The sequence below is a fragment of the Protopterus annectens genome, chromosome 10.part0 (assembly GCF_019279795.1).
Source record: "Protopterus annectens isolate FY-2018-M chromosome 10.part0, PAN1.0, whole genome shotgun sequence".
Taxonomy (NCBI): Eukaryota; Metazoa; Chordata; order Ceratodontiformes; family Protopteridae; genus Protopterus; species Protopterus annectens.
Genome location: NC_056744.1, coordinates 688,869,587 through 688,884,179, shown reverse-complemented (window position 1 = coordinate 688,884,179; position 14,593 = coordinate 688,869,587). Strand labels below are relative to the sequence as shown.

At 43.4% G+C, this 14,593-nt stretch overlaps 1 protein-coding gene across 2 annotated transcripts in view; it reads left to right on the top strand.

Annotated features, from left to right (window-relative positions):
- OMA1 (OMA1 zinc metallopeptidase) overlaps positions 1–9,941 on the top strand; it is a 629,416-nt gene extending 619,475 nt beyond the window's left edge. For both annotated transcript variants that reach the window (XM_044085522.1, XM_044085523.1), the window contains one exon: positions 9,649–9,941. In XM_044085522.1, coding sequence (XP_043941457.1) covers positions 9,649–9,897 — 249 coding nt within the window. In that variant the 3' untranslated portion in view covers positions 9,898–9,941. The remainder of the gene's footprint in view (positions 1–9,648) is intronic.
- Positions 9,942–14,593: the final 4,652 nt, after the last annotated feature.

Below are 14,593 nucleotides of genomic sequence, written 5' to 3'. Positions count from 1 at the left end.
TTCTTCTTCAACTCCACCTATTTCCTCCTTTTTTTGAGGTGCTAGAACTCTTGTGCTTTCTGTCCAGTCAACTTCCAGATATATATGAGACAAACGCAATGAAGAGCAGAAGACCTAGGCCAGACCCCTTGTACTGAACTAGTCACTTCCTTAATTCCTGACAATATCCGTGTTACTACAGTCCTCTACATCCTACCATTCAGCCATGCAGCAATGTATTTACTCACCTTTGGGCTTATCCTCAAGCTCTTCACTTTTCCTTTCAGCCTTCTTTATGGGACCAAATACAGAGGTCTTGATGAAGTCCGGTTAGATTACATGTGCTCATTTTCTGATGTTCTTCGTCTCACATTGCTGCAGTCATAACCTGTGGGTAGTCCGCTGTCCTCGGTCGGCCCGAATACCAAAGAGCTGGGCTGGCGTCGGTCATTGTCGCCTAGAGCTGACGTCAGTACGTAGTAGTACTTAAGCGCATGACCGACGCCATATCCTCAGTCTTTCTTGCTGCGTGGTCCAAAGCAGAAGCAGCGTTTGCAAGTGCCGTTCGGCGTTCTGAAATTTTCATTTTTCGAGTTTCAGACCGAAGACCAAGTTGGGCTAAGTACCCCGTTGGGGAAATCTTTATCTTTTCTTGCCTCAGTTATCCTGATGTCAGAAAAAGTTAATAATTGCATTCTTGTGGGAAACAGATACCTCATAGGGATTATCATTCTTTCTGTATTCCTTGCTTGGGGCCTGAGCACGACGTAGTCGGGTGTCGCTTTTGTGCTAGATTTAACAAGCGCACTATTAAACGGAGATTAGACTGTGCCAGGCTTGTTTTCGGTAAAAGGTGTAGCTATAACATGCCGTCGGATCCCCCGATGCCCGCTACCGCTAAAAAGCGTAAAGACAGATCTTTGAAGTCTAAACCGGACGAGTCGTCCGTTGCGGACGCCGGTTCTACTGAGCCTCCGGTTGAATCTGTGGATCCTGCCGAGGGTTCGGCTGAATCCCAGGGGGAACCTTTACTTTTACAGGAGTTGGCCTCTCAGGAGTTAGGACCGGCTGAAGGTGCTTCTCAGGTGTCTGTAGTTCCATCCTTACAGAAGGTTATTAGGCCTTCTACTTCAGTAACTAAAGGCCATGCTAAGGCCAAACCTGGTCTGGTTGGCCCTGGTCATAGTTCTAGCTCTCCAGCCCCTGTTCCTAAAAAGCATATGTTGAAAATGGCGGAGGACTTGATTACTTTGATCAGGGGTTCTATGCCCCCCCCCAGAGAAGAGGCCTAGGGTGGAGGCAGATTTAGAGGGAATGGATCATTCCTCAGACTACTCTGATTCCTCAGCTGAAGAAATTCAGGAATTCCCTTCTTATTCAGATTTGGATGCAGAGGACTCCTGTCCTTCTGCTTCTCCTCCAGAGGATTTTTCTTTTTCTGAGACTTTACATTCCATGAGGGAACATTTTAAGTGGGAAGGTCAGGATTTTTCAGATTCTCGGAAAAGGCTTAGGGAATTCTTGTTTCTGCCACAACATAGGCCCTTGGCTATTCCTCCTGTCTTAGATGTTGTTCAGGATGTTTTTTCTGAATCTTCCCTTAATCCTGATTCTTTGCCTCCTGCCCCTGTTAAGCCGGACAGATATTACAGAGTTCCAGAAGCACATAAGTATTTGTACAAGAGTCCTAGTGCGGATCCAGAAACTATTATTCAAGGTCCTAAGGGTATTAGGGCTTCTGTGGCTAAGAATCCAGTTCCTTTGGATAAAGATTCTAGAGCTTTAGATAGGTGGGGGAAAAAAGTGTACACCTCCTCTACGTTAGCTATGAGGGCTTTGAATTGCCAATTTCATATGCTGAAGTATCAGAACTTTTTGTTAGGTCAATTGAAATCTAAGGTGGATGCTTTATCTGAGGGTATAGAGTGTAAGGAGCTCCAGGAGTTGGTTCATGCATCAGATCAAGTTGGCAAGCATTCTTTGCAGTGTGGTTTCGATGCTCTTCAGGCTTCATCCAGGGTGGCTGCTACAGGTTCAGTTATTCGTAGACATGCCTGGCTTAAGGATCAAAATTTGTCAGAGCATGTTAAGGCTTGGATTTTGGATGCTCCTCTTCAATCTGAAGTACTTTTTGGTTCTCCTGTGGAATCAGTTTTGAAAAAGATGGAAGATAAGGCTAAGTCTATGCAGACGGTCAAGGATTGTATGCAGGTGCATCCTCCTAAGTTTAGTAGGAATTGGCCTGCTAGAGGATGGTCTTATCCTTCTTCGGATTATCAATCTAAGGGCAAGTCTAGACATGGTAGAGGCAGAGCTCACGCTCAGGGTTCTTTTAGACCTAGGACTTGGAGTTCTCCTGCACAGTCTTCGGGTGAGGGCAGGGGTCAGCCCTTTCGTAAACAGACCCAATGACCTGTGTCTTCCGCTGCCAGACCCTTCTTTACTGGCAGCTCCTCTGGGAGGGAAGTTGGGACTTTTCAAACAAAACTGGCATTTGGTCACCCAGGACAAATGGGTGTTGGATATAATAAATCACGGTTACAAGTTTTATTTTCACACTTTTCCTCCTTTCAAAGGCATGCCGGATGTGCCTCCTCAACAAAGGATGGAGGCGCAGGAGCAAATCTCGTTACTTTTGCAGATGGGGGCAATTCAGGTGGTCCCTACATCAGAAGTAGGCCTAGGTTTTTATTCCCGTCTGTTCCTAGTGCCAAAGAAAGGAAACACTTGGAGGCCAATTCTGGATTTGTCCATTCTCAATACCTACCTAGACATTCCAAAGTTCAAGATGTTAACATTACAACAACTTCTGCCTATGCTAGGCAAAGATCACTGGATGGTAACCCTGGATCTCAAAGAGGCCTATCTTCACATCCCTATCAGGCCCAGCTGCAGGAGATTCCTGAGGTTTCGGGCTGGTACTTCTCATTATCAGTTCTCTGCATTGCCCTTTGGCTTATCTACTGCGCCCAGAGTATTCACAAAAGTTCTGGCTCCTGTAATTGCTTTCTTCAGACAGAGAGGAATACAAATTTATCCTTATGTGGGCGATTGCCTGATTCTTGCTCAAAACAAAGACAAGTTACTACAACATCTCCAGTATGTAATGGCAGTTTTAAGGTGCCTAGGGTATTCTGTGAACGAAATAAAGTCCAGTCTAGTGCCCTCTCAGGACATGTGCTTTCTGGGTGTCAGACTGAATACAGCTTCTCAGATGGCATTTCTGACCCCGAACAAACAAAGAACTCTTCATCTATACTTCCAGCAGTTATCAGTAATGTCCAGGCTGACGGCAAGGACAGTCCTTCAAGCCTTGGGGTTCATGGCATCTTGCATTCTAGTACTTCCCAATGCCAAACTGCATATGAGGAAGCTACAATGGTATCTCAAAAGTGTGTGGACTCAACACTGCCACGGTTTGGACACTGTCATTCGGATTATACCTTGCATCCAGAAGGAATTCTTGTGGTGGGCTCAGGAATGTCACCTAAACAAGGGACTCTCTGTGATCCGACCAGAGGCGAGTCAGATCCTAACGACGGATGCCTCGGACTTGGCTTGGAGCACACTTCAATGGGAAATGGATTCAGGACATATGGCCTCCCAAACTACAACATTTGCATATCAACATGAAGGAGATGTTAGCAGTCCAATTTGCCTTGATGGCCTTCAAGGACATACTTCAGCCGGGACAGGTGTTGATTCAAACAGACAACACAACAGTCATGTGGTACATCAACAAGCAGGGGGGAACCCATTCCTACCCTCTTTGCAGACAAGCAATGATTCTATGGGAGACTGCTCTGAGTTTGCATTTCAATCTTCAAGCACGGTTTCTGCCAGGAGCACAGAACTCCCTAGCAGATGTATTGAGCAGACAAATTGTGGATCCCCACGAGTGGAGACTGGACCCTCAGGTATTCAAACAGTTAACCGTGGCTTGGGGAGCTCCAGACATAGATCTGTTCGCTTCTCCACTGAATTTCCAACTGCCAAAATTTTGCACAAAGATGTTCCATCCAAATGCTTGGAAAGTGGATGCTCTATCTTTCAGTTGGAACAACCTTCACATTTATGCTTTCCCCCCTCTGCCTCTTCTTCCCAAGGTACTCTTGAAAGTCAGGAGGGACAAGCCTTGCATGATTCTAATAGCACCAGATTGGCCACGTCAGCATTGGTATCCTCTGCTGAGGAGTTTAATTCAGGAGCCTCCTTGGCTTTTGCCACAGGTTTCTCATTTGTTATCCCAGTCAAACAATCATTTTCTCAATGTTCGGGTGCAGTCCCTGCATCTAACAGCCTGGCGTATTCTGTAATGGAGCCAGTGGGATCTCAGCTTCCTCAACAGGTTTTAGATGTCATTTTGGAAGCCAGGCGGCCTAGTACTAGAAAAGTTTATGCTGATAAATGGAAGAGATTTTTTCTTTGGAGCACAGCAAAGGGCTTTGATGTTTCAGTGCCTAATTTGAGTTTTGCACTACAGTATCTTACTGAATTACTGGACAAGGGTTTGTCATTCTCTTCTGTGAAGGTTCATGCTGCAGCCATTTCTGCTCACTATGATTGTGACCCTCCTTTATTTTCTCACCCTTTGTACAAACAGTTTCTTAGAGGGGCAAAGAATATAAGACCCCCACGTAGAGCTCCTACTCCTTCCTGGGATCTCAATTTTGTGTTGGAGAAGCTTACTTTACCTCCTTTTGCACCTGCAGCTATGTCTGAATTGAAGTTTTTGTCTTGGAAGACTGCTTTTTTGTTGGCCATTACTTCTGCTAGGAGGGTATCTGAATTGCAGGCACTCATGGCAGTTGAACCCTTTCTGATTTTCCATAAAGATAGAGTTTCTTTGCGAACTAACCCTACTTTTATGCCTAAAGTGATTTCTATTGTGGCCTTGAACCAGTCTATTCATTTGCCTACTTTTTATGCTGATCCCCAAAATAAAGGGGAAAAAGTCTTGCATTCTTTGGATATCCACAGGCAGCTACATTATTATTTGAGCAGGACTAAAGAGTTCAGACAGACTCAACAGTTATTTGTTTCCTTTGCTTTGGGTTCACAAGGGAAAGCTGTTTCAAAGCAAACTATTTCTAAGTGAATTGGTCAATGTATTGCTTTTTGTTATTCTCATCATGGAAAGGAGGTTCCTGCTGGGATCAGACCTCATTCTACCAGGGCTACTGCCACATCTACTGCTTTTTTGAGGGGGTAGCTACTAAGGATATTTTGGAGGCAGCTACTTGGCGTTCAGTACACACTTTTACTAAGCATTACCATCTCCCTCTTTATTCCAAGTCCAGGGCTGGGTTTGCCACTGCAGTTTTACAGGGCATGTTAGCAGCTCCTAATGCTATTTAGTTTGCCAGCCTCCCTTTTCCTTTGCTTTGGGATTCTACCCACAGGTTATGACTGCAGCAATGTGAGACAAAGAACATAGTACAGTTTTGTACCTACCATAAATGTAGATGTTCGAGGATCTACATTGCTGCAGTCCAATTATCCCTCCCTCCTTCCCCTCTATAGTTTGTGGTTGCTGTGTTTTTTGGGATAATCTTTATTTCCACACTGGTAGTTGTTAGGCTTTTACTATTTTAGCTCTGGCCTTCTTTCCTTCTTAGGCCTTCTGACATCTGGGGCAAGAAAGACTGAGGATATGGCGTTGGTCATGCGCTTAAGTACTACTACGTACTGACGTCAGCTCTAGGCGACAATGACCGACGCCAGCCCAGCTCTTTGGTATTCGGGCCGACCGAGGACAGCGGACTACCCACAGGTTATGACTGCAGCAATGCAGATCCTCGAACATCTACATTTATGGTAGGTACAAAACTGTACTTTTCCCCTTTCAAGTTCATATGTGACACAGTTGTAAAACAATCAGATTTAACTGGCACCTCCTTCTGGCTATGAACGTATATTAGTTGCTTCTTGTAGACTGTTTTCCTTTAGAACTGCTATCAGCCTTCATCTCAGGATATTATCCATGTCTCCATGAAATTCCCTGCTGCTGTTGTTAAGCTAACAGGCTTGTAGTTCTTTGGGTTTGTCCTTCCCTCCCTGTTATAACAAAGGTATCACACTTACTGTTCTCCATTTCTCAAGCACTTCTGCACTGGACAGCACAGTGGTGAGATTTCAGAGGGCTACAGGAGTTAGCCAGTCTGGTCCTTCTGCTTTACCCTTCCTAAGGATATACATTTCCTGTCCACATACTTCTCATTCTATCCTAACTCCTCTTAGCATGGTACCTCCCTTGCTTTCCTCTGTGAAAACTGAAGCAAGGTTTCCATTCAGGAACTTGGCTTTTTCCCAGTTTACTGTGATCTGTCTCCCATCTTTGATCAGCCTGGTTAGGTCTGTCAGTCCCTTCCATCTTGTTGCTGGGTTCCTAAAAAAAAACATTTTCCCCTTTTTCATTCCTTCTCCCAGCTCTCTTTCAACATTTCCTTTGTCGCCATCACCAGTTTTGTTGTCCTTCTAGTAGTTTCTTTGTGTTGTGCCTCTTCCATCTTCCCGTCCTCCTCTTTCCACCCATTGCAGAATTTCTGTGTAGCCACATTATCCTTCTCTTCTTTTGCTTTTTCCTCACACAGTTATCCATAGCCATAAGTATTCTCTCTATAACCTTTCCCATATTCTGTTTACTTAGCACAGCATAGTCCACACTTCTGAAATCTCACCCCTTTGTCTTCATATTCTTAACATTCTGTTCTCTAAATCACATAGTGTCATGACCAGTGTTGGCTAAAGGTGCCTTAATCTGGAGTTCTGTGACACCATCTGCATTGCTTTGGACCTCATCCAAAATTCTATCCTATCTGGTGCAGTCCTGTACCGATTGACTAAATACCTCATTATACAAGACCTTAATTATATTTTCCTGACTCTCTGTCCTGAAGCTTGGAATTATTCATTCTGCTTCTGGCAAAGTCACATCCTCATTAGTGCTGCCCTCTTATTCCTACCCAACACCTCCTGCTTCTACTTCCTTTGGGAAGATGCAGTGTATCAGTCAACTAGATCATCTCCTATTCTGTAACTGCTATGCACTTAATTGAGGTTCTGAATCTGCCCACTCTCATGCCTTATTCTTGGTTTCATGTTCTTCCTGCTCTGTGACTTCACATCTGATGTTGATTGCTACTCTACACTCATTTTTCCTTCTCTGTCATTTCTGAACAACCTTTATCACAAATCTTTATATCTCACCCGGTACTGTTGATAGTCCACTATTCTATGATAGTAGCAGTGTCCACCCTTCCTTACTGCATCACTGTTCGCAGCTTCTTCAAGTTTTCTGTACAAAGCCCTTGCACTGCAGAGTAATACCCAGTCAAACACCAACATGCCCTTATATATTCCTTTACTATGTTCTGCATCTCTTTTTGTACCCACTACCTCATCTTTTGCTTATGTAACACTCCTTACCTCTTTCTATTTCATTTAAAGGTACAATCATTAAGATGCACATTTTCAACCAAATACTTAGGACCTTGGACCCTTTTGAACTAAGGTAGAGATTGTCCTTGTGCAGAGCTGGACTCCGTTCAACTTCTTCCCTGTTCTCTTGCCAGACACAAGTCTTCCTTCCTTTTACAGTGCTGCATCTATTCATTGTTCTCTGTAATTCTCTGTTTCCTTGATGTGATGGCTGGTGGTACAGGTAAGTTTTCTGAAAGTTCTAACTTAACCCCTGTCTCAGCATATCTCTACCACTTCCGTGATTGTACGTTCTACCACTTTAGCTATCTCCCTTGACATGTCATCTGTCCGTGTAACCACAACAGTACCCACCATCCCACCCCTTCCTAATCACTTTCTTCACCTTCTCCCACATCTTACTGAGTCTAAGCTTCAAGACTGGTTTCACTGCAATCACCTAAACCCTCTTCTCTGTCCTCTGAGCTTGTTGCTGCTTCACTTCTTGTCTAATGCCAGTGTCTCTGCTATTAGTGTAATTTCCCCTTCTTCTTCTGTCATTTCCAGCCCTATGCACTCCCTGCACTGGTCACCTTCCCCTTCCCTTTGCTGCATTTAATCCATACCATGTTCATCCTGTGCTCCTCCTTCAGGGCCTCTTCACTGCTCTTTCTCTTTTTCCCCTCTGCTTTTCCTATCTGTCTGAGGATCACTCCTTACTCACAGCCCTCCTGTTCTCCTTGTGGTGTTGTGGTGTTGGCTGTTCCATGATCACCTCTGGTTCTATGTCCCTTTTTTCACCTGATACTTTTTTTTCCCACCCTGACTACCTTGTCTTTTTCCTCCCTTTCATGGCTGTATCTCCCTCTGTCTTATCCCCCTTACTCTTTGAATATCCACTTGCCTTTATTCCGCTGACACCCACTGCCTATGTACCCTTTTTCTCTGAGGAATGGTGATCTTGGAGTTAGTATATATAAGTTTGGAACAATGGAGGTCTTGCCCCCTGCAAAAAAAGAAGTTTAAAAGAGAAGACAATGTTGAGATTCACTGTTCTCTGGGATTTTTCGGTCTTTTTTTTTCAGCATGTTAACACCCTGCATTTAGAGTGCCAGAATTTCAATAGGAAGCTGATTTTTAAACCTGTCTAGTACACAAAAAACCACACGACATGACTAGCATAGCAGCGGCACAAATAATTTAAAGAAAGAGGACACACATCGTACAGCTCTCTCTTTCGGAAACAAAGGTTAATAAACTTGTGTGGTAGAATTTTGCAATATACTTCACTAAAGTCTGCATGTTTTACACTGCCTCTTTCACAATGTGCCTATATTTTTCCATCATTTTTGCCACTTTGTTTTTTAAACGTGTTTCTGAGTAGTATCCCACATTCCTACTGGAAATGGAAAGATTATGTGCTGTTTGATATCCAGATTTTATGCTGATTAGACGTCCAATTTTTCACTGTATGTACCTACTTTTTAAGGGCCTTTGTACCTGTTTTCAGTGTTTGCAGGTTGAGAGGTATGAATGAAGCCTAAAACATCTGGGTCATAGTTTGTTTGTCCTTTCTTATTCTGTGAAACAGAGCTGAGAGCTTTCTTGGAAGTAGTTACATATTTTTTATCACTAAACAGTACGGCTGATGCTGCTGCTGGAAGCATATTTGCGCATCTCAGAGAGAGAGAGAGAAAGCTTGTTAAATTGTAAAGGAATTCTTTAAGACTATCTGTTTTCATTTATTAGCAGTCTACATCATGCTTGTACATTTAAGGGGAATATATCTACACAGAGAGGTTTCTCTAAGCTTCCACAGATGCATGAAGCAGAGAATAAAATTCATAGCCTTGCAGCATACCTCTCAGCTCATATTTTTGGTCTGTTCCGCATAAAATTTGTGGCTTTGTGGTAATGATGACTGAAGTTATTAAATAATGACAGACATTTGACTTTAAGACTTCATATCCTCCAGAAAATAAATGCTAACATAAAACCTTTTAATTCTAACAACTTTTTTATGTTTATAAGTACAATATTTTAAAATCTGTTCCTATTTTTGGGCCTTTGCCCCCCCACCATTATTTTAGGCTTTGTCCAGATTTCTTGCTCTAAGAGGTTGAGAGATATGTCCTGCAGGCAGACTCGTGTGTTATTAGATTTTTAGCAATGTCTAATTCAAAGTACTGCATTTATTTATTTTTCTTCACTGGTAGAAAGTATTTTAAGTTTTGCTTTTTTTCTTCACAGGCTCTGAAATTAAGGGAGAAGTGCAATTGTCCTAGTCTTCCTTCACAGGATCCTCGTTTGGTTTTCATGCATACTGTTCAACATCTGATTGAGAAAATTAAAGAGAGAGAGCAAGCTGAAAAGGCAGTTAACTCAGATAAACCCACTGAACAGAAACCAGATCTTATCCCTCTTGGGTTGATAGACAGTCTCTCAGGACGTTTTTCCTCTCAGACTCTCCAAGACATACGTGTTGATACGTCTAAATGAGCTCAAAACTAGATAAATAAAAAGATCTTGTATAATAATTAAAACACTGTCTGTTACTGATAATGCCTTATTTTTTTACCCATTTTTTTGGAGGGGGAGATATATGAACAAGTTTTTAACATTTGGTGCTAATGTGATACATTACTGTAAAATAGCACATATGCCTCATAGTAGGTAATATGTTTTCTGCAAACTTTCAGGATAATTGCCACAGCTGACCTAACTGTCATTTTCTCTACATTACTACTATTTGATGGGATAAACAAAGTTGAGCATGTAATTTTGACCTTTATTTTTGCAAAACAGTTGTACCTTTGTTTTGCATGGTCATTGAATCTAAAGAGCTGATAGTGAAGGAAACAAGAGAGGTGCACCTCTGGCAGCCAAACTGGGGGTTGGATCCCCGACTGTCAGCATTGACCTTTCTATGTCATAGCTTCTGGAGCCTGACCTCCTCTGGGCAGCTTACACAGGGTCATACATTGAGTTCCCCCAGCAAAAACAGAGGGGTCGGACTTGAAATTGAAGATCCTGCCCTTCTAGCCTTCCTCCAAGTCTGGAACTGCTTACAGACTAGAGTTGAAGAAAGTGTTTGGAACTTTCCATGCCACATGAGTCCATGGTGCTGCTCAGACTATGGCTTTATGCATACCCTTTAATGTATGGTGGTATCCACTATCGCAAGTAGTGGAATAAAATGTTAGAGTGTAAGTTGATACCTCTACTTGCCCTATCTATTTTTTATTTTTATGGAACTACTTGCTGTGCTCTTTCCTGAACATTGAAGCCATGTTATTCATCACCATATTGCTGTTCATCTGTCACCTTGCACCTTTGGCGATCTCATGTGACGTCCTACTTCAGTTTGGGGTAGAGGGTCATCTCTCTACTCATCAGGCACCTTCTGAAAAGAGAAGTCTGCGGATCCTGATACCCCTCTGTCAGAGTTGGGCAAGAATAATGAGACTCCTTTGTAACTCCCCCTACTGATGATATGTATGGAAGACAGTCTTATGCAGTCCATTGTGGACCAGCCTGCGTCCTATCCTTTTCCTCCCCTGCTGTGGAGGAAGCAGTTTTTTACAGAAAAAGGATTAGGAGCCTTGTGTCATCCTGCCAGGGAACCTGCCCTAAAGGTTACCATTTCTTCAGGTATAAGCATCCAGATTCATATTATTGTGACCCTAAGAAGGCAGCATAAAAGGGTTCTCATCCAGGAAAAAAGAGGTAATTGTTCCCCTCTACTAGTCACTCATTAGACCTATTATAGAGTACAACGCACCTTTTGGAATGTACCTCACAAGACATCTGCAGCAGCTGGAAAGGCCACAGAAGTACCTCACAAAGAGGATTACTGCCCTCAAACAAATGACCTACACTGACCGCCTCAAAAAACTCCAGCTTTACTCCGTAGCATATCGCCTACTCCGAGGTGATCTCTGCCTAACATATAAAGCTATGTCAAACCCAGAGCTGTTGGACATGCTACATCTAAAGAAATCCCAGTCCCTCTGAGCTACACACTCTAGGGACCTAAACCTTGTCACCACAATAAACAGGACATGCTGGAGGGATAGATTCCTGTCCCAGAGACTTTCTGTACTCTGGAACAAGCTACCCATCTGTGTCCAGCAAAGTTCTTCATTAGCACTCTTCAAGAAAAATCTTGATGAGTGGATGGGAAATAGGAAATACATCCCAGGGATCACTTCTGTGTCTCTGCTGGACAGTGGCACAGGAAAATAACTTTCTTTGGTGGCGTAAGCTATGGAACCTTGCTGGCTAGGCTTACGTAGGCCCTTGGGCCGATAGCCTAGTACCTACCTTTGAACAGCTCCCTGTATACCTCCTAGAAGAATAGTGTGACATCTCATTAAGCATCCATGTGCATTTTTCTCCATGGTCTTTTCAGTCTAAAGTTAGTTCCTGAGACGACATTGTCAAGCATTGATGTTCTTTCTAATTCACTGTTGCATTACTGACTCCTGGGATACCTGACCATTCATTTCACCAAGTTTTTGTAACTACTTCATTTCTTCTTCAAAAAATGTCTCATTGTGGACATTTTTTGCAGCAACCACCTGGCCATCATTTCGTACTTGCACCAAACATTATTGCTTGGACAGTGATTCCAGAAAGTTGAGCCTTCTTTGGCATTTTGGTGCTTCTCAATTCATCCTTCTAAGCCCTTTGGCCTTCCTCTACTTTTCACTTCCAAGGTAGGTTTAAATTTTACTGCACTGAAGTCTTTCCAGCAGTTGCCCACTGCACTGGGCCTTCAGAGTCATATGTAACAGATATATTGCACATCCCTTCTACTTTCCCCTATTTCTGGATAACCTCTCCATTTAGCAGGAGTAGATAGGTTTCTACACTCTTATTAAGCTTACAGCCAAGGAGGAGCTGCCCTGACTACATCTCAGGTGACCTGAGTTCGACTAAAGACTTGGGCTTCTGTAGGACCTGGTGGGAGGAGGATGAGAATGAGGGGCCTCTACTGACTTGCCCATTTTAGGGGAGGGAGGCAGCTGTGGCTCACCACATGGTTGACACCTAGCAACAGGTCTAGGTGTCTGTCCTGTGGAGCTACAGTTTGTTGAGTACAAACTGTTGTGCTCAAGTTACATTGTGAGCCAAGAGGAATTCAGCACACAGAGACACACTTTCCCTCAGAGGGCAGTTATAGTGGTGCACAAGAAAGCTGCTGTAGGTGAGGGGTGTGCTTTGCTAGGGGAGGGGGTAGGCTGACCAGCAGTACCAGAAGAGGCTGCCCTGCTCTTTACCACCCAAGTCTTGCCGCAAGTGAATGAGCTCTTAGGGATTTCTGGATAGGAGCAAATGGGCCATAGGGCACTCACATCACCTTGGAATCGCTGACTTCTGCGACTGTGGAACACATTGACCAATTGTGTGCTGGTAGTGGAGTCATCAGGCTCGGCCCTGTGCAAAAAGGGATACAGAAAAAAGGTTATGGACTGCATGATCATCAAGAAGCTTAGCCAGATCAACCAATACTTGTTGGAGACTACAGTGGTGTCCCCCATTAAGTAGATCTTCCTTACATATCACAAATTAAAAATTTAATTACCCATCTAGTCATCCAGACTGGATTTAAAAGCAGTTGTGGAAGTGATCTGCTTGATATCTAAGAGCAGTCGGTCTCAAAAATGGAGGATACATTAGGTTAAGTACCTGCTGCCGTCATATGGTGTTGGTGATGTGGTAGTGCCAATTATGGTCTCTAGAGTTGGTGTTTGGTTTACCACTGTTTGTATGTTGGTAAGGGAGTTCAAAACGTAATGGGTTATTTGTAGTATATAAGGCTAAACACAAATCACCTTTCATGAGCCTGTATAGCAGTGAGTAATGCAGATAAGACTTGTAGTCTGTGAGATCTTTTGGTAGGAAACCCTGATGTTTTCCTGATTTGGTTTAGATGCTTAGTGAGTGAGGTACAAGCCAAAGGCGACATGACATTCAATGATGGTCCTAATAAGGAAGGAATAAAGTGGAACTAATAACTTCTTTGCACCTTGTAGAGCGACCACAAAAGATAAGTTGTGCAAGATAGTGTCAAAGAGACAGAAGCAAAATTAGTCCAAAGATCACTTAGGCTTAGCCAGTTCCGATTCCCAAAGGGAAAATCCTTCCTCTAGTAGAGCTGAACAGTTTGGCAGAATTTATGGACACCCATTTAGTTGTCAAGAATTTTCTAAATAAAGTAGCTAGGTAGCTCTCTGTTTAATATTAATATGTAGTGTAGTCCATGGGTGGAGTAAGCATAGACTAAGATATTTCAACAAAAAGTAAGACTCACTGGTGGAATAGGTTCATAACTCAATGTATTCACTGCCTATGGAAAAGTTACCACTACAGGACAAGCAACTACTTAGGATCATAGGAAGTTACTAGGCTATTGGCCTTGAGGCCCTTACAAGCCTAGCCAAGAATATAGCCCATGTTCCACCAAGTCAGCACCCTATGCCACTGTCCAACAGGGACATAGGTGGAGTCCCAGGGGTGTATTTTCTGTTCCCCATCCAGTTATCCAGGTTGCGCTTAAAAAAGTTTAATGAGGTACTTTGCTTTATGTGGAGAGGGAGTCTATTCCACAAATGGGGGTGTCTCTGGGACACAAATATGCCCTGCCAACCAATCCTCTTGATGTCACACACCAAGTTGAGGTCTTACGTGCAGGTTACTCAAGTGGAGCTTGACTTGTGGGATATGCAGCAGTCCCATCCAGGCAGGGTCTGAGATTGCTTTGTTTGCCAAGCAGATGTCACCTCTGAGGAGTCTGTAGAAGATTGAGTAGAGGGACAGGGCTTTTAGCCTATCTGTGTAGGATAGATGTTTGAGGCCCTGGATTCTCTGGGTGAGGAATCTCTGTGGTCTCTCCAGCTGCTGCATGTGCATTGCGAGGTACATGCCGAAAGGGGCATTGTATTCAATAATCGGTCTTATAAGGAAAGAATACAGGGATGTTATTACCACCTTGCCCCTGGATGAGATACCCTTACTAATGAGGTGGGCCATGTAGAAAGCTTTCCATACAACAGAGGCAATATGGCGGTCAAAAGTCAGTTTGCTATCAACCTGGGCTCCCAAGTTCCTCATCACTGATTGCGTACTTAGTGCCTTATTATCAATGTGATAATTTGCGGGGATGTCATGCTCCCCAAAAGGGATGATGATG